The sequence below is a fragment of the Macaca thibetana genome, chromosome 4 (genome assembly GCF_024542745.1).
Source record: "Macaca thibetana thibetana isolate TM-01 chromosome 4, ASM2454274v1, whole genome shotgun sequence".
Lineage (NCBI taxonomy): Eukaryota > Metazoa > Chordata > Mammalia > Primates > Cercopithecidae > Macaca > Macaca thibetana.
Genome location: NC_065581.1, coordinates 53,534,355 through 53,553,625, shown reverse-complemented (window position 1 = coordinate 53,553,625; position 19,271 = coordinate 53,534,355). Strand labels below are relative to the sequence as shown.

General features: G+C 42.1%; 1 protein-coding gene across 12 annotated transcripts in view; it reads left to right on the top strand.

Moving 5' to 3' along the window:
• Positions 1 to 19,271, top strand: part of LOC126953690 (glutathione S-transferase A3) — a 115,016-nt gene that overhangs the window by 39,522 nt on the left and 56,223 nt on the right. For 3 of the 12 annotated variants that reach the window (XM_050789273.1, XM_050789276.1, XM_050789270.1), the window contains one exon: positions 405 to 456. The exons of 6 other annotated variants lie outside the window; for them this stretch is intronic. In XM_050789273.1, coding sequence (XP_050645230.1) covers positions 405 to 456 — 52 coding nt within the window. Of the gene's footprint in view, positions 1 to 404; positions 457 to 1,644; positions 1,778 to 3,691; positions 3,834 to 4,982; positions 5,115 to 5,996; positions 6,170 to 19,271 lie in introns of those variants that run through there. 3 more of the 12 variants (XM_050789278.1, XM_050789277.1, XM_050789282.1) reach the window with 2 other exon arrangements.

Genomic DNA, 19,271 nt, shown 5'->3' with positions numbered 1-19,271 from the left:
AGCCCATGGTATACCCCATACTGGGGACAAACAAGGCTGTGGTCTAATCTCACCTGGAGACACAGGCTTTCCTAAGATATGACAACACCATAACTAGAAGAACTGCTCAGTGCCTTTTCTCCAGTGACGTCCCCTCTCAAAACATGACCTAATCATACACATTCATGAGGTCAGGGTGGAGGTGAAGTGAACTAGAAGATTGGGCAGCTACGTGTTGTGACCCATGCACTTTTCTCAATGAATTAGGTCTAAATTTCCAAATGACCATGACCAGACCCCTCTGTGTGTCCTGCCAAACTCAGAAATCTTATATTCTCCAAATCATGCACCAGATGGGGCCATCAAGGTCACAAGTCTATAATAGAATGAACTAACAAGAATCCATTTACTGTTTCTGCTTCCAGTTTGAAGAGAAATTTCTAGAATCTGCAGAAGATTTGGACAAGTTAAGAAATGGTAAGATCAATCTCTAAGTGCCTCTGATGAGTGTATCTAGTAGGAAGTACAGAAGGAGGCTTGAGAAGCCGGGAATGCCTATGTGTGTAGGCGGTGGTATTTGGACATGGTGCAGAGAGAGAAAGTGGTTAAAGTGGAAAGGATATGGCCCCTTGAACAGGTCTGGCAACTCTCTCCAGGCTGAAAGGACCAGACCTCTCAGACTATTTGTTAGAGGAATGATCTCCCACCCCCAGAGAAAGTCCTTTCTTTGTTTTCATGCTTGGGACACCGTGAATGAGCTGTGGTCATCAGTAGAGGATCCCATACAGCCCTCCCCATCCAAGCACATGCAAGAACACGTGCTAGTCGAAAGGAGGAGAAATCGATGTGGCCATTGCCTTGAGGTTTTTCTTTCTTGGGGCGGGGTGTGACAAAGTAGCACTGCAGCACTATTGCAGGCTTTGAAGAGCAGAGAAAGGGACCCTTACATAAAAACCTCTCAGAACCTGCCTTAAATGTTACAAACACCATGAAACTTAGAACTTCCCGTTTTAAATGGCATCTTGTTGCCAGTCCTATTGTAACTTGTCCCAACCTCTTCCTAAAATATCCATGAAGATAAATCAACACAAAAAATACAAGAGTCTCACTATGTATCTGGAGGGGAAATAAAAACAAAAATGAAATAACAAGATTAAAAAGTAAAAGGAAGCTTCTTAAGAAAAAGAAGAACCACAGGAAGCTTTTAAAAAATGTTGTTTGGGCCTGGTGTGGTGGCTCAGGCCTGTAATCCCGGCTCTTTGGGAGGCTGAGGCGCGCGGATCATTTGAGGTCAGGAGTTCAAGAACTGTTTGGCCAACATGATGAGACCCCATCTCTACTAAAAATACAAAAATTAGCCAGGTACGTTGGTGCATGCCTGTAATCCCGACTACTCAGGAGGCTGAGGTAGGAGAATTGCTTGAACCCAGGAGGAGGAGGTTACAGTGAGCTGAGATCGTCCCACTGCACTCCAGCCTGGGTGACAGAGTAAGACTCTGTCTCAAAAAACAAAACAAGGAAAAAGGTTGTTTCAGATGAAATCTTACCAGGCAATAATTTCTTTTTCCTTTCACAAATTTAGTCATTTCCAAAACCATTTTTTTCATCCTGAAAGGGTGGGTTTCATAGACATTTAATGCTCCTTTTTTTCCCTTCTTTCTAAAGATGGGAGTTTGCTGTTCCAGCAAGTACCAATGGTTGAGATTGATGGGATGAAGCTGGTGCAGACCAGAGCCATTCTCAACTACATTGCCAGCAAATACAACCTCTACGGGAAAGACATAAAGGAGAGAGCCCTGTACGGTATATTTTCTGTTATTCCATCCACAGAGAACACAGAGTGATTTAGGTCCTTCCCTGAGTGGGTGGGACCGTGGCAGGGCATCATGACCAGCAGCAGGCTGGGCCTTGGGCGTACATACTGAGGTCCAGTATTGCAGAGTCCCGTGGAGATGAGGGAACAGTGAACATGGGGAGGGTTCAGGTGAGGGTGATTCTAGAAGATGATGCAGACCATGGATCCAGCACCCTGACAAAGGTTTCCAAACACTCATAAACCCTATGAACTGAGGAGGATAGGGAATCGTGATTCAGGTACTCAGAGCTTCAGAGGCTAGACTCTAGCCAATAGTGTAGGGCAAGGCACAGAATGTTTGAGAGTCTGTAGATGAAGGACTGGGGAGGGAAAGCTGCAAATGAGCTGAATCTCAGATCCCAGTAATTCCAAGAATTATGACCAGGAGCCTAAATTACCAACCAATTATATGGACTGGAATACTTGAGCAGGGCTAGTAGAGGCTGGCGCCCAGGATGCTGCGGTTACCTTGACAAATGGATAGAAGGCTGAAACAGCCAGATTGATTCAATACCAGCAAAACCCTGGGGTCTCCTCTCTGTTGTGAGGAGACCGCATGATTCCAAATAAATCCTGAATGGAACTGTTGGCAGCTTCTCAAAAACTTTAGCATAGTATTACCAATGACCCAGCAGTCGCTCTAGTAGGTACATCCCCAAACAATCAAAAATACATCCACACTACATCTCTTACATAAATGAACAATGCAAATAACAATACTCATAGTATTCAAAAAGTGGAAACAACTCAAATATCCATCAATCAATAAATGGAGGAGAAAAATGTGCCTTAGCCATGCCATGGAATGATGTTTGGTCATGAAAAGTAATGAACTACTGATGCATGCTACAAGATGGTTAAACCATAAAGACATGTTACATAAAAGAAATGAGATACAGAAGGCCATGCATTATAGAATTCTTTTTGTATGAAATGTCCAGATATTCAAATCCATAGAGGTAGAAAGTAGATTAGTGGTTGCCTGGAGCTAAAGAAGTGGGGCTTGAGGAAAAATGAATACTGCTAATGGTACAGATGTCCTTATCAGGGTGATAAGAATAATTCTGGAATTAGACTGTGATGATTTTTACAGAATTCTGTGAATGCACCAAAAACCACTCAGTAGTATAATTTAACAGATTGCAATTATAGTATGTGCACATACATCAATAAAGCTCTTGTTTTAAAAAGTATTGTGAAACTCCAGTTTGACACAAAAGAAGAAAAGTTTGCACTGGTTGTAACTGAATAGAGAATTTCACCAGGGAAGGGGATTCTTAGGTGGGGTCTCCAGAAAGTCACACCTGGCTAAAGTTGGGCAATAGCACATGGAGAGGGCTGTGGAAACACGTTTCATGGGTGTAATTGGAAGAACTGATAATCTGGGGCATAGGAGCCCTGGGAGCTGTAAAATGATGAGAGAGGACAAGAAATACGGCTGAGAAGGTTGTGCCAGGGACTCTCTTAGGATTACTTAGGGGGCAGGTCTTTGGCCATCTGACTCACACTAAGTTCATGCACAGAACAAACCACAATGGAGTTGATAAATCTTGGCACAGCACCAGTGGGTACTGGCAGTGATTCCACCAATTTCTTTCATGACTGTGACCACCGATGCTCTTTTTCCTGTTTTAGGTCATGTGTGTAACAAAATTTAGAGATCTATCTACCTTGATAGGTTGTTTTAAGACATAAATGTTAATATACCTGTAAAAATCAGAGCATAATTACTAGACTATAAAAGGCACTCACTGGAGGTGAATTACTTTGCCACCATCTGACCCTCTATTTTCTTAGGTTTTTATAAACCTATAAAATCTAAGGCAAGAGGCATTTGACCGTTTGCTTGTCTTTCAGGATTGATATGTATACAGAAGGTATAGTAGATTTGACTGAAATGGTCCTTCTTCTGATCACGTGTCAACCTGAGGAAAGAGATGCCAAGACTGCCTTGGTCAAAGAGAAAATTCAAAACCGCTATTTCCCTGCCTTTGAAAAAGTAAGTGAAACTGTTCAGTGTTTGGGGAACTGAGTTTAGAGGCCAGTAGAAAAATAGTGGCTGGGCATTCCTGGGGCACTGACCTTCACTTTCGGTGAGACTTCCTGAACACCAATGCAGCGCTCTGGCTCTCTAGGCATTTTATGAAAATAGGCTTGGAGAAGCAATTGTATCACTTACACCCAAGCCATAATTTTCCAGTAAAATGTTAATTTACGGACCCCAACATTAAATTATCTGTTCAACAAAATCTCGTGTTCATAAGTAGAACATGGGCTGTGGAAGGCTCTTGACCACACTAGAGGTTGCTGTTGAGTCTATGGAACCCCATGGACTTTGATTGAAGACGAACATGATGAAAGTGATCCATCAGAAAACATTCTGGTACCATGTGCAGGAAGACAGGAGACCAATTGCCCAACCAGAGAATACTGTAGTGTTTCAGAGATGGGTATTTTTAAAAAGGAGAGTGATTGTGGGATGCAGAGGAAGATTTTGCAAAATGCATTTTATAGTAAGTTGTAGACATCAGTGCAGTTCACCTGTAAATGCTTCAGCTTGCAGATTATAACATAGTGCCAGTCAGGAGTGAGAGTCAATGCTGTAAGAAAGATGATGAATTCAGGTTCACCCAGGTTTACTATAGATCCCAGGGAGATATAGCGGGGAATGAGGAGAGCAGACAAGGAGAAATGAGGACTCTGAAATAGTCTCCTTCTGGGGGAAGAGTGTTGTCATGAAGGTGGAGTCTCTGCCCAAGGGAGATTGAAGAGGGAGAGAGCAGAATGTAGAGCCATGTCCTGAATGTGAGGGCTCCACATTGTAGGGCCTGGGGTAGACAGAACATGTGGCGGCGGGTGCTATGCCCCTGGCCCATGTGGAAGCAGCAAGCTGGGTGGGTGGTGTAGATGCCACAGCGATGTGGAATGAGAAGAGAAAATGGGAGCCTGAGCTCCAACTGAGGAGTGAGTAGAGTCACATTTCTTACTCTCTCATTCATTCAGATAATGTGGAGAAAGCTCTGGATTTCTGCACCCATGCAGTAAGGCAACAGAGGTGGGGAAAGTCAGGCTGGAGAGGCTCTGAAAGAAGCAGGGGTCCCAGCCTGGGTGGGCATGTGTTCCTGATCTGATTCCTCCAATTCTCCAGGTCTTAAAGAGTCATGGACAAGACTACCTTGTTGGCAACAAGCTGAGCCGGGCTGACATTCACCTGGTGGAACTTCTCTACTACGTGGAAGAGCTTGACTCCAGCCTTATCTCCAGCTTCCCTCTGCTGAAGGTGACCCATTTCGCAGCCCAGAGAGGCAGCCCCACATCTCCCATCTTGGGATCTTGTATCTGGGTCCTGGGACTGACCATGTTTTGACCCCAGCCTTCTCCAGGCCTTCAGTGCCCCAGGGTCTCCAAAATCAGCTTCCAGGCTCCAATGTTGAGGAATGAAAACACTTTTGTTATGGAAAGGAAATTTGTGGTGCATGCTACCCCACAAAGAGTATTTTGCCTTTTATCATGGGAAGGACCCAGGGCCCAGCATCCTCCCCATCCCTCTCTTTCAACGTGGTTTCTGTTCCTGAATTCTCTGTGACCTCCTTTATCCCATATGTGTCCTTGTCTTCCCACATTCAGTCAGTCTGAGCAGGGCCCTTTCCATCTGGTTTTCTCCCTGGGCTCCAGCTCCTGCTGTCAGACATTGTGTTCCTCTCTGCACAGCTCTCCAGCACTCTGCCCCCCACACTGTATCGCTCACTGAGAAAAGGTGGTCCCATGGTTTGTCTTTAATATTTTCTATAACATTTTCCTTTCCAATTCATTTCCCCATATTTTTACTTCTGCTTAGAGACTGATCTGTGTTGATATCTCACAGGCACATTGATTTTTCTTGTCTTATACAAGAGTCACTAATCTATAGGATTAATATGTAAGGAGAAAGGGATGACTGAGCTGCTTAAAATCTGAACGATATCTTTGGGGAAAATAAAGTGAGCTACATGTCCTTCCTCTTATCTTCATTTCTCACTGGGTGTCTGTTTCTGCCTCCATGCTGGCGCTGATGGAGGGGACTCGCTTGGTCTTTGGCAGGAGGGGCTCAGATTCCCTGGGAGGTATTAATGGTGGTGGCAGGCCTTGGCTTCACTCTGAGGCTGTGCTTTGTGAATTACAGGCCCTGAAAACCAGAATCAGCAACCTGCCCACGGTGAAGAAGTTTCTGCAACCTGGCAGCCCCAGGAAGCCTCCCATGGATGTGAAAAGTTTAGAAAAAGTAAGGAAGATTTTCAGGTTGTAATAAAGCAGCCATGGAGGCCAAGGACATGCAAGACCAATATTCCAAAGTTTGCAACAATGAAGTGCTTTACCTATGTGTGGACTGTGCCTCTTGTAAAGCTAATAAACTCTTTCCAATTACATGCTAATTAAATAATAAATAACTCTTATTTGTCGACTTAGTTAAAATTGATTTGTTTTCATTAGGATCTGATATGAATTCAGATTTCCAATCTCCTCCTAACCTACCACTTCCTTGGAATTAAAAATTTGATAAGAAGAAGAAACTAGAGATTATGTGGTTTGTTTGACCTTTCCAAGAATTGTCTTATAACATTTGTCATACCATCTATTAAAATGTCGATGTAGAAATGCGCTCCTGACATTTTCAGGTATGCACAGGAGAAGAGTTACCATTCTGGGGAATGGCATAAAGACATTTTCTTCTTTTCCTGGACAGTATTTTATTTCTGATAAAAGTGTTCTTTCTGATGCATTTGCAAAACAGTGATTCTGTCTACTGTTAATTCCTCAGTTTTCTAGGAGATGAGGAAATACTGAAGAGCCAGCAGACCCACCTTCTGCTCTCAGGCCACCCTATTGTCCCTTACAGACATGTGCTCCTGGCTCTTCCTCACTCTGCTCCTTAAGGCTCTGTGGGGACCCAGGCATAAGCCTTCTCTTAGTTCCCTCAGTGCCACTCAGGCCTGGGCTGCCAAGATACAGATGGTATACGTGAATTACATACAAATTACAATATGCAAAATTACTTTTCCCTGGTGTGTCATTGTACCAGAATGCTTAGATTAGGAGTGCTTTCTAGCTCCGCCCACATACTGGGCTTATAATGTGAATCTCTCTCCGGACACCTGGACTTCTGCAATTTGAGCTCTCCTCCTGTTAGACTGAGCTTCCCCACAGTTGGCAGACGTGGTTGATGGAGCAGACAGACACACAGGCTTTCTACCTGCAGCTTCACTTTGCTCTAGTCTCTTCTCCATTTACAACCAGAGTAGTTGTTCTAAAATGCAAATAGGAAAATAAAATCACAGAATTCTTCAGTGAGTCCTGACTGCATACAGAATGCATCCTCACACCCATCCTCACTCCTTGATCTCCAGCCCAGTCAACCCTCTGGGCATGGTGGGGCCTCTTGCCTTCCTGCCTGGGTGCATGTGCTAGCCCTGCCTGGCGAGCTTCTTCCCAGTGGACACACTTAACACCACCTCATTGCTTCCCAGGAGTGCTGGGCTGTCCTCTGCCCTCCACATAGCCCCAGGGAGCCTCTGGTAACACCTGAGGTCCACTGTGTCTGCTCCCCTGTACCGTGAGCTCATGGTGTGGGGCTTGGCCTGCTGTGTCCCCAGTGCTGCTTCACCAACGGACAGTGACACCTGCACAGACCCATGCACAGCTCTATGCACCTCCAGAACCCGGGTATATGAGACTGGGCTTTGAGAACATGCAAACCCCCACACACTCTACCTGTCTCTATTCATTCATTAATGTTTTTAAAAAATGGACTCGTATCCCTGAAATGCTTTGTAAGGACCTTGCTTGGATGCTGACCAAAATAAACAAACTGCTAAGAAATTTTTATAGGACACTTAAGTGAACTAGAATGCTGAAGCTTTGATGAAATTAAGGAATTATAGAATTTTAATATGATAAGAGATTATCATATTAAACATAATCATAGTGTGATTGTGTTTGGAAAGGATGTTCTTCCTTTCTAGAGATGAATACTAGTATTTACAGATGAAATGATACGCTGTCTGGGATTTGCTTGAATAGAATCCCATGGTAGTGGAGGGAGTATGTGGGAGTTTACATCATTTTCTTGTGGCTCCTGTCACAGATTCCTACAAACTGGGTGGCTTGAAACAACAGAAATGCATTTTCTTACAATTCTGAAGGCCAGAAGTCTGAAGTCAGGGTGTGAGGGCCACATTCCCCTGGAAGCTCTAGGGAACAATCCTTCCCTGCCTCCTACAGCTTCTGGGGGCTCTTGGCATTTCTGGACTTTCACGGATCGTGGCCACATCACTCTGCTTTCTGCCTGGGGCTTCCAGCACCTCACCCTCTGCGTGTCTGTGTCTTCTGTTCTCTGTGTTGCAGGGACGCTTGTCATTGGATTTAGGGCCTATCTGGATATTCCAGGATGATCTCATCTCAAGTTCCTTAACTTCATCTGCAAAGAGGCTTTTTCCAACTAAGGTCACATTTACAGGACCCAAGGATTTGGACATGGGCCTCTCTTTCTTGGGAGCCAACATAACGTAATCCACTACCTGGTAGAGATGAAGAAATGTTGCTGGACACTGATGCATCCAGGTCATGGGTACCTTCAAGCTTGTTATATTATTCCCTCTACTTTTGTATTTGCTAGAATTTTTCCATGTACATTTTAAAACTATCTTATTTTAGGAGCTCCTACAATGTCCAGGCTTTGTCCCAGACAATAAGGACTGGATTCAAATAAGAAGAAGGCTCTGCTCTCAGGAGCTCAAGGTTAAGGGGAAATCGGATATTGAATACATCTTGTCAAATTAATGTAGGGAAAGACACAATAGAGAAAATACAGTAGGAGCTGAAAGTAGAGTATTCCAGTCAGGACAAATACCATGTGCAAAGACCCAGATGCCAGGAAGGGTGATTTGAGCAATGCAGAGAGGAAAGAACATAAAAATAGGGTGGCCAGATTTGGTGGATAAATACAGGACACCCAAATAAGTGTGAATTTTTAGATAAACAATCATTACTTTTTTAGTACAAACATGTTTCCTACAGTTTTTGGAACATATTTATACTAAAAATGACTGATCCTTTGCCTGGAATTCACATTTACCTGGGTGCCCAGTATTTTATGTGGCAACCCAGTAAGAGAAGCCTTCCAGAGGGCCATCAGCCTGCCCTTCACAGACGTACCCTCCCAGCTATGCTCCCAGCAGAGATTTCTCATCTGCCTTAGTCCTTACATCCAAGTCATTAATAGTGATCATCTTCAAAAAGCCAGTTTCTACTGACTTACTGTACAGAGAGCAAAATCTGCTGAAATTTTTGGTTAGACTTTTATTGCCAACCTTGAAAAGGAACATATTAATCAGTTACCTTGTGATAAGAGGATGACTTGCCATTTTTCTCAGAATCTAGTAGGCAGTCCTGCGGCCCTGAAATGTGTGGGAGTGGCTGTTTTTAACTTGACTTTATTCCTTTCAATGGGAGGGAGCTATTGAAATGAACATGTAATTTATAAACCACATTAGGACCTCACAGTAGTTGTTGAGCCACAAGGGTGACAGCCTTTAACAAAGTAAATACTGATCTTAGAAATCTCCCTATATTACACATGTTCTCCCATCTAGGTCACTAAAAAATACTTTAAAATGTGTCCTTGGCACAAGAAAAATCTGGTTTGTACTCATATTAATGCCTTCTCTGTGTGCTTGGATGACAGTTTAAAAGTTCTGCATTCTCCTGCTTTTGGATACATTGTTTCAACTTAAATAATGAACAGAGAGCCTTTCAAATAAAAGATATTTATTTGAGAATTAAGCGTTGTAATGGGTATATGTTTATCACAGTAAGCTATGTATGTATTCAGGGAAGTTAAGAAAGACAAATGTTTTTATAGGAAAAAAAATGAAGATTAAATAAACATTTTGAAATATTTATCATTCACTACAAGTATCAATAACAAGGGTAATGCCAGGCCAAGTTTAAACAGGCAGTTGATGGGCAAGTGTCCTAACAGAAGTATTCTTTTATAAGATTGCAATGGCCTTCGTTCAAGGCTGTGTTTTTCCTAGTTTGTTTTGTTATCAGATACAAAAGAGTAAGAATATTCTCTTTATGGCCTTTTTCAGCTCTGTTTGTCAGAGTTTTCCTAACATTTTGACTCCTTTTGACTCTGACAACTCTCACAATTGTTAAAGAAATGCAAAAATGAAGAATTTAGAAAGCTAATTTAATTATAGTAGAAAAATTAATGCCATGAGGGGAAAAAACAGTGATGATGTCATTTTAGGTAATCTGAGAATATGATCATCACCAGAGGAAAGGTAGGTGTTTATGCTAAAGTAACATTCTCTAGACAAGTAATCAACATACAGTTATTGTGAACTTACATTTGGCAAGATTACAGAGTCGGGAATTCCTAGTGACTGGTAAAAGCGGCATACAACTGGACAGTTCCATGTCTGCAGTTGCTTCTCCAAACCTCCATCTCCAGCTGAGAAAAGAGCCACCAACACCTGCCAAACAGAATTCTAATTTACAACTTGATGGTAGATATCACACATTAATGCTTCCTTCGGGAAGTGCTTTGTGATTTGTTGTCAAGTGTTGATGCCATTGGCTTTTCAATATTTCTTTAAGGTTGTTATGCTCCAAACAGCAGGTAGAATCTTTGAGAACAATTTTCTAGAACTTAGAGGTGAATCTAAGTCTTTAGAACTTTTAGTCCTATAAAGCAAGATGACCTAGATTAAGGACTAACAAAATTAAAAACAATAATGCCCTTCTTGTGAATTTTCACATTCCCGTTTCAACAATTATCTGTTAATCCTTGTCTTTTGCCCAATTAAACACTTGCATGATAACCTTGCTCTTTCCAAATTCCTTCTTCCTTAGTCCTTCTGGGTCTACTCAGTGAGCCACACCCATATCTTTATTAATTCTGTTAAATTGTAGAAAATTGAGTCTGATAATCAGGATTGGTTGATCCATTATCTTGAATCTGTTATTTAATTTTTCTATTTAATTTTTTCTGTATCATTTGATTTTCTCATCAAGGAAGTTCAAAAGATGAAATTATAGAAATCTCTGCGACTGCTAAAATGTCTAGCATTACTATGTGCTCTATCCAAGTATCAGTGATATTGTAATACTACCATGTGCAATACACTGTGCTAAAACATACTGTGAGACCTCTCTGCTCTTTGGGAACTTCACAATTTAGTGGGGACACAATGTGTATATAAGCAACTGTAATACTTTATAGCTGTGAAAATTCAAAATTAAGGTTTACTTGTAATAGGAATAAATCAGTTTCTGAATGTCAGGAAAACTAGAATCTGATTCAGTCTTTCCCATTAATTAGCTAGATGACAAGTCACATTCTCTATCTAGGGTTCAACCAACTCACAGCAAACCTTGAAAATGGCTAAGGAAAAGTCTCTCATCTTACCCTTGGCATGCCTTGAGCTAGGTAATTCTTTGGGTGCAGGAGCTGTCCTGTTCATGATAGGATGTTCCAAGGCATCATCGGCCTCCACCTACCTATGTTGAAGTAGTACCCAGCACCTTCTGTCCTGATGTGGCAACCAAGAATGACTACAGATATTGTTGAATGTCCTCTAGGGTATGGGGGCAAAATATTTTCTGGCTTGGAATCTGTAGACTACGTGACTTCTCAAGTATTAAAATTCAGAATTCCTGATAGAATAACAAAATAATTACTGCAGCATATAACTGGCTTTGTTTTGCTTTGTTTTAGAGACAGGGTCTTGCTCCATGGCCCAGCCTGGAGAGCAGAGGCAAAATCATGGCTTGCTGCAATCACAGCCTCCTGGGCTCAATCCTCCCAGCTCAGTCTACTGAGTAGCTGGGACCACAGGTGCATGCCATTACACCTGACTGATTTGTTTATTTTTGTAGAGACGTGGTCTTGCTATGTTGCTCATGCTGCACTCAAGCTCCTGGCTGAAGTGATCCTCCCACTGCCCTCTCCCAAAGTGCTGGGATTACAGGTGTGAGTGACCATACCCAGCCTTTATAACTAGTTTTTTTTTTTTTTTTTTTTTAATTTATTTATTATTATTATACTTTAAGTTGTAGGGTACATGTGCATAACGTGCAGGTTTGTTACATATGTATACTTGTGCCATGTTGCTGTGCTGCACCCATCAACTCGTCATTTACATCAGGTATAACTCCCAATGCAATCCCTCCCCCCTCCCCCCTCCCCATGATAGGCCCCGGTGTGTGATGTTCCCCTTCCTGAGTCCGAGTGATCTCATTGTTCAGTTCCCACCTATGAGTGAGAACATGCGGTGTTTGGTTTTCTGTTCTTGTGATAGTTTGCTAAGAATGATGGATTCCAGCTGCATCCAAGTCCCTACAAAGGACTCAAACTCATCCTTTTTTATGGCTGCATAGTATTCCATGGTGTATATGTGCCACATTTTCTTAATCCAATCTGTCACTTTTAAATGCACCTAAAGGAACCCAACTAATATGTATAGCGCCATTAGAATATAAGTCAACAGTGTCCTGCAATAAATGTTTAACATTGGGGAAAAATATAAAGGAAAGATTAGGAGCTTCAGTGATGTCCTCCTTTTGGATCCAGATATGAGACCTGTCCAGGCTATAAGTCACAGGAAAATAAAATGACACCCGATATAGTTTGGCTCTCTGTGCCCACCTAAATCCCATGTTGAATTGTCATCCCCAGTGTTGGAGGTGGGGCCTGGTGGGAGGTGATTGCACCATGGGGTGTTTTCTAATAGTTTAGCTGTCTTGGATTCCCCTAGTGCTGTCTTCTGATAGAGTTCTCATGAGATATGGTTGTTTGAAAGCATGTAGCACCTTCCCGTTCTCTCTCTGTCTCCTGCCAGCCATGTGAATATGTGCTTGCTTCCGCTTCACCTTCCACCATGATCGTAGGTTTCCTAAGGCCTCCCCAGAAGCAGAAGCCTGTACAGCCTGCAGAGCTGTGAACTGATTAAACCCTTTTTCTGTATCAATTACCCAATTTCAGGTATGTCTTCATAGCAGTGTGAAAATGGACTAATGCAAGAAATTGCTTCCAGAAAAGTGGAACATTGCTATGAAGATACCTGAAAATGTGGAAGCAGCTTTAAAATTGGGTAAGGGGCAGAGGTTGGAACAGTTTGGAGGGCTCAGAAGAAGGCATGAAAACGAAGGTAAGTTTGGAACTTCCCAGAAAGTAGTTGAATGGTTGTGACCAAAATGCCGATAGTGAGATGAACAGTGAAGTCCAGGCTGAGGTCTCAGATGGAGATGAGAAACTTTTTGGGAATGGGAACGAAAGTCACTCTTGCAATGCCTTAGCAAAGAGACTGGTGGCTTTGTGCCTCTACTCTAGAGATCTGTGAGACTTTGAACTTGAGAGATGATTTAGGGTATCTGGTAGAAGACATTTCTAAGCTGCAAAGCATTCCATATTTAGCCTGGCTGTTTCTAACAGCATATGTTCATATGTGCTCACAAAGACATGATCTGAAATCTGTCATTGAATCCGAATAAATCAATCTGAAATTGAAACATATTTAAAAGGGAAACAGAGCATAAAAGTTTGGAAAATTTGCAGCCTGATCATGTGGTAGAAAAGAAAATCCCATTTTCAGGGGATGAAATCAAGCCAGCAGCAGAAATTTGTAAAACTCTTAGTTATTAACATACTGCTCCTCTTGCAAAAGTTTGGAAATTTGCAGAAGTAGCCAAATGTTAAAAGCAAAGACAATGGGGAAAATGTCTCCAGGGCATGTCCAGGGCTTTGAGACAACCCCTCCCATCACAGACCTAGAGGCCTAGGAGAGGAAAATGGTTTTGTGAGCCAAACCCAGGGCCCTGCTGCTCTGTGCAGCCTTGAGACATGGCATCCTGTGTTCCAGCTGCTCCAGCTCCAACCATGACTATAAAGGGGCCTGGATACATCTCAGACCACTGCTCCAGAGGATGCAAGCTGTAAGGAGCCTTGGCAGCTTCCATGTGTGTTAAGCCTGCATGTGCACAGAGAGCAAGAGTTGAGGCTTGGGAGCCTTTGCCTAGATTTCATAGGATTTAGGAAAACACCTGGATGGCCAGGCAGATGCCTGCTACAGGAATGGAGCCCTCATGTAGAACTTCTACTAGGGCAGTGGGGAAGGGAAAAGTTGGAGCCCCCACACAGAGTCTCCACTGAGGCACTGCCTCATGGAGCTATGAGAAGAGGGCCATTGTACCCCAGACCCCAGAATGGTAGATCCACCAACAGCTTGTGCAATGCATTTGGAAGAGCTGCCGGTACTCAACACCAGTCAGTGAAAGCAGCCTGGGGAATGTACCCTGCAGAGCCCCAGGTGCAGAGCTGTCCAAGGCCTTGGGAGCCCACCCCTTGCATCAGTATGGCCTAGATGTGAGACAAAGAGTCAAAGAAGTCAAAGAAGATTATTGTGAAGCTTTAAGATGTAATGATTTCCCTGCTGGATTTTGGACTTGCATGAGGCCAGCAGCTCTTTTGTTTTGACTGACTTCTCCCTTTTGAAATGAGAGCATTTACCCAATGCCTGTACTCCTATAGTATCTTTCAAGTAATTAACTTGTTCTTGATTTTACAGGCTTGTAGGCAGAAGGGACTTACCTAGTCTCAGACGAGACTTTGGACTTGGACTTTTTAGTTAATGCTGGAATGAGTTAAGATTTGGGGGGAGTATTGGGAAGGCATGATTGTGTTTTGAAATGTTAGGGGCCAGGGTAAAATGGTATTGTTTAACTCTATGTTAAACACGACTGTGTTAATGATGGATCAGGCCTCCCTGAACCTTCACTGAAAACTTTGTTAACCCAGGTTGACTGGATCAGTGCCTGTTATTAACCTCTGTACAGGAGCTTTAAAAAAACAGACTTATAATATGCCTTATTCAGAAAGAAATCTAGATATACATAAAATCATATTTTTGTCAGAGCTTGATGGGTTAAGAGAGAAAGAGTTAAAAGAGAGAGAGGAGATCCATGTGCTACCCAGTGTGTTTAGAGAGACTCATCCACATCCCAAGAAGTGGGGGCAGGAGGTCACTCTCATTATTCAGTTCTTATTATAAATTTTATATACATTATCTCATTTAACTTTCTCAATGGCCCTCAAAAATAGATATAACTCTCCTGATTTTGAAAGGAGAAACTTGAGCTCAGAATTTAAAGAGCCTACTGAGTCTATGAACCTCATAATGGAAGGAGTTGTGATTTATCTCAGTCTCCCTTCTCTCTGATAAGAAACAGTAATTAGGAGTACCCAGGGATCAAGAGTATATTAACTCTAATTTACTACTGGAATTTCACCATTTGTATTCCTTTCAAAACAAGCCCATTTTCCGGTTGAGGAAAATACAGTTATACTAGTCCTCAACTCACTCAAGTTTTTAGGTTGTCAAAGTACAGAAAGAAACATTTTTATTATTATTATTTTCTCCAATCAAGCTCCTGAAAAGTTGCTAACAGAAAGGAACTCAAGATTCAGATGGCCCCCTCTCACCCTTCCCTTCCAATCTTTAGTTGGTTAATGGAGTCTGAATGGGAAAACATGAAACAATTTCTCATACAGAAGCAGAGCCAGCTTACAGGGTGGAGTGGAAAAGCTCTGGACCTGCAATCAGAAGGAGTTTGGGCTGGCCCAACACTCACCAAGTGTGCAGCGTGGGCCAGTCGCTTTAACTCTCTGAACCTCAGTGTGCCCATCTTTCATTAGGCTCTTAGGAGCCACTTCCCTGGGTTGTTGCAGAAGGTAGACACACTCCCTAGATATTGACCATGAATGAGGAGCATGTGTGTGTGACCCATGGCAAATCTTTGAGCCTCTCTGGTTCTCGTTTTCTGTTGACCCAATGAAGCTCAATGGTAACCTTTGCCTCAGTGTTGGCCTGGCCTTTGGAAACCTCATATTGTGAAGGTGATATGTTACATATAAGCAAGAGCATTATGATAAAATGTTATGTGAGATGATAATAATTCGTTTCCCTTTGAAACAGGATCCTCAGTAATGGCTAAGGGTGCAAGTGTGTGATTTGAATCAGTCTATGAACTCTAGTCCATAACAATTAAAGCACACCCCACTCTCTGTGAGGTTCACTCTCCCTTTCCTTCTGCTGAATCATGCTATTTCCATTTCCAATGGGAGGAAAGTGCAATGTGCAAAGTCTCTAATTACAAGACAGATGAGTTGATTAAGTATGTTCCAAAGAATTATTTACTTTCTAAAAGTTAGACTATTTAGTTCCAGATTTTAATGTCTAAATTCAAGTCATACATGCTTTTTTAGAAATACATCTGTTGGTAAGGACAAGTATATTTTTGTACCAATGTATCAAGCTTGACGACCACAAAACTTTGCAAGAAGAATCTTAATATGTTATATCACAGCTGGGGGTTTGGAGAGAAAATGCCACTGTTTCTAAGTCTTGGAACTCCTGCTTTCAATGAGTCCTGTGTGTTTCCACTCGCATTCATGATACAATTATTTATGGCCTGTCCCTGTACACTCAGTTTTCATTTTCTGGTTCTCTGCTATGTTCCACCTCCCAAGCAGGCTGGGATAGAGCAAGGGCTGTCAAACTTCCTTGATGATCCGCAATGAATTCATCTCTAACCATTTACAATGGCCAAATGAGCGTGAACGCATGCAAACATCCATACACATAACATACATGTAACTGAAACTAAAAACTCATGAAACATTACTTACTCTCCAGCATGTCATGCTCGCTGGCATTTTTTATTGTTTCCTATTTTCTTTAAAAAATATGTGGATTTCACAATTCGCTGAAAAATTACCATGCATATTTGAGAAACACAAACTTAGAAAATAAGGCTCAGTCGTTGGTTTTGAATAGCAATGGGTTTGAATCCCAGATCCACCACTTACTCTGGGAAAGTTGCTTAAAAAATCTCAGTATCACCAATTGTAAAATGAGAATAATAATAACATTCAACTTAGGTGATTTTTGTAGGATAAAATGAAGATAAAAGTGGAGGAATGGCCAGTGTGTGACTGATGCTGAAGAAATACTATCTCCTTTTCTATCCTGCAAAGTTGATGAAGCAACACATGTATTTCCAGGTTATAAAACAAAATGCACCCCAAAGAGGTAGAATATAGAAAACCAAAAGGCACAAGAAATTAGGGTCCTCTGTCCGTTGAAAGAATTTGATTCTTCTAGCTACAGTTAAGCAAGCCTGAGGCCTACTTTCTGCTTTTCATCAAATTCAGCCTAACAGCCAAAGAGCTGGTCCTCCTTGTCAGTGATATCCTCTGGTTTCACAGCCACTTCATGGATTCCCAGGGCCTTCACCTGGGTGGGTTCCAGGCCTATCTTCATTTTCGTACTGGGTGTGGATTTTCAAGTTCATCACCACGTGGAGTGTGATAGTGGATACTGCATTTAACTTTTCTGATGTTCCATTTCACTAACTAAAGAATGGAGATAATAACAAGCATTTAATGGGACTCTAAGGAGGAGTCAAAATATAACATATTGAAAGAGACTAGCATTGGGGAAGGAAGGATCAGTCGAAAGTTTTCAATAAATATTAGTTCTTGAATTCTTCCTCTTCCCACTAACTTCCGTACATGCATTATTACCACACAGTCTCACCTCTTAGCATGGCGAGAATGGTCACATTTAACCAATGGGCACAGAGACTGGTTTGCTGGAATCTAAGACTGGTTTGCTGGAACCATAGTTTTTATGTTTTAGGGAAACACTTTGAAGTATCTAAGGATGGAATATATGATATTTGGGATTTCCTCACATTATTACAAGATTGGGGAAGTGGGTGGGCATGTATATGAAAACATATTGGCTTTAGTTGGTGTAAACCATATATAAAATTCTAAGCCCCCTCCCTCACTCTGACCATCTGAATGGACCTCTCTTCTCAGCAAGGCCATTCCAAAGCTAACCTGAAAAATGAATTCAGGCCATGATGGGAAGTTGGGGGGTTGGACAAGTCTCTTTATATCTCTTCTCTTTTGGAATTACTAACAGAACAAACACTTTTAGTCTGATAAGAAACATTTACAATCTATTTTCTCTGAAGCCTGCTACTAGGTGACTTCATCTCCATGATGTAGAGAACTTTGTTCTCTACAACCCCTTATTATCCTAAACTACACATTCCTTTCTATTGATTCCAGGTGGTTAGATAGTAACTTAACCCTTTCAACAAATTGCCAATCAGATAAATTTTAAATCTACACACAACCTGGAAGCCCACACTTCTAGTTGTCCCCACTTTTCAGACCAAACCAATATACATCTATATATATTTGATTGATGACTTATGTCTCCCTATAATGTGTAAAATTAAGCTGTACAATCACAATCTTGACCACACATTCTCAGAATCTCCTGAGGGCTGTGTCTCAGGTATTCGACACTCATATTTGGCTCAGAGTAAATCTTCAAATATTTCACAAAGTTTGACTCCTTTCACTAACGTTGGTAGTTACTGATTCTATGATAGGAATACAAGGAAGGTAGTGATACTTTTGTGTTATTGTATACGTTAGAAGTTTATATAAGAAGGGGGATAAAATGTATATCAGAAAGTGAACATAAAGTTAAAATGCATACTACACATGAGAGGTGGAAGACAGTGGATTATAACAAATAACCCATTAAAGACTGAGTATATTAATTCCATGATTATTTTATTGTGTACCTACTAAGTGCCAGGTGCTGTGTGAGGTTCTGAGGGTAGACAGTGAACAAGACAGACTCAGTTCCTGCTCTCGAGTAGCCTACATATCTATAAGAATGGAGACAATAAACAGGTGATTAAAATCAGGAGCTTCCAGGAGAACACCCAAGCAATCCCCAGTGTTACCAGGTCATCCTCCAGGGTTTGAGCAGGAAATGCTGGGAGGTGTCTGTGGGACTCTGCTAAGTGCTGCCCTCTAGAGGTGTCACTGAGAAAAACACTTCCCAGTCCAGACCAGAGTCCCTACCTGAGGGTTTTCCTCAGGGGTAAGTCATGGACAAACTCAGGAAATCTTGACCCTCGGGTAGCAGCCGAAAAGGAGGGTTTCAGGGAAGGTGGCATCCTGTGAAGGGAACTTCTAGCGCGCCCCTTCAGCCTCACAGCACAGTGTGGACCTGAACCTCGGGACGGCACTTTCTCCATTGCTTCACGTGAGCTTGAGACTTTAGCCTCACCCTTTCTCAATCCTATGAAGAAATAAGCACACAAGAAATCCAAACACTGCCATTGCAGGTTGTTTTCTTTGTACAAATGAATACTCTGTTTCACTGTCATCCAGACATCAGCTCTGTAGCTCTGGGATGTGTTCAAAGCCTGGGCAGGAAGAGTTCAGCAGAAGGGAGGGAGGGGCAAGGCTGGGAGGAACCCAGGCTCCCGGGTCTCCATCCAGCCTGACTGAAGGCGGGGGCAG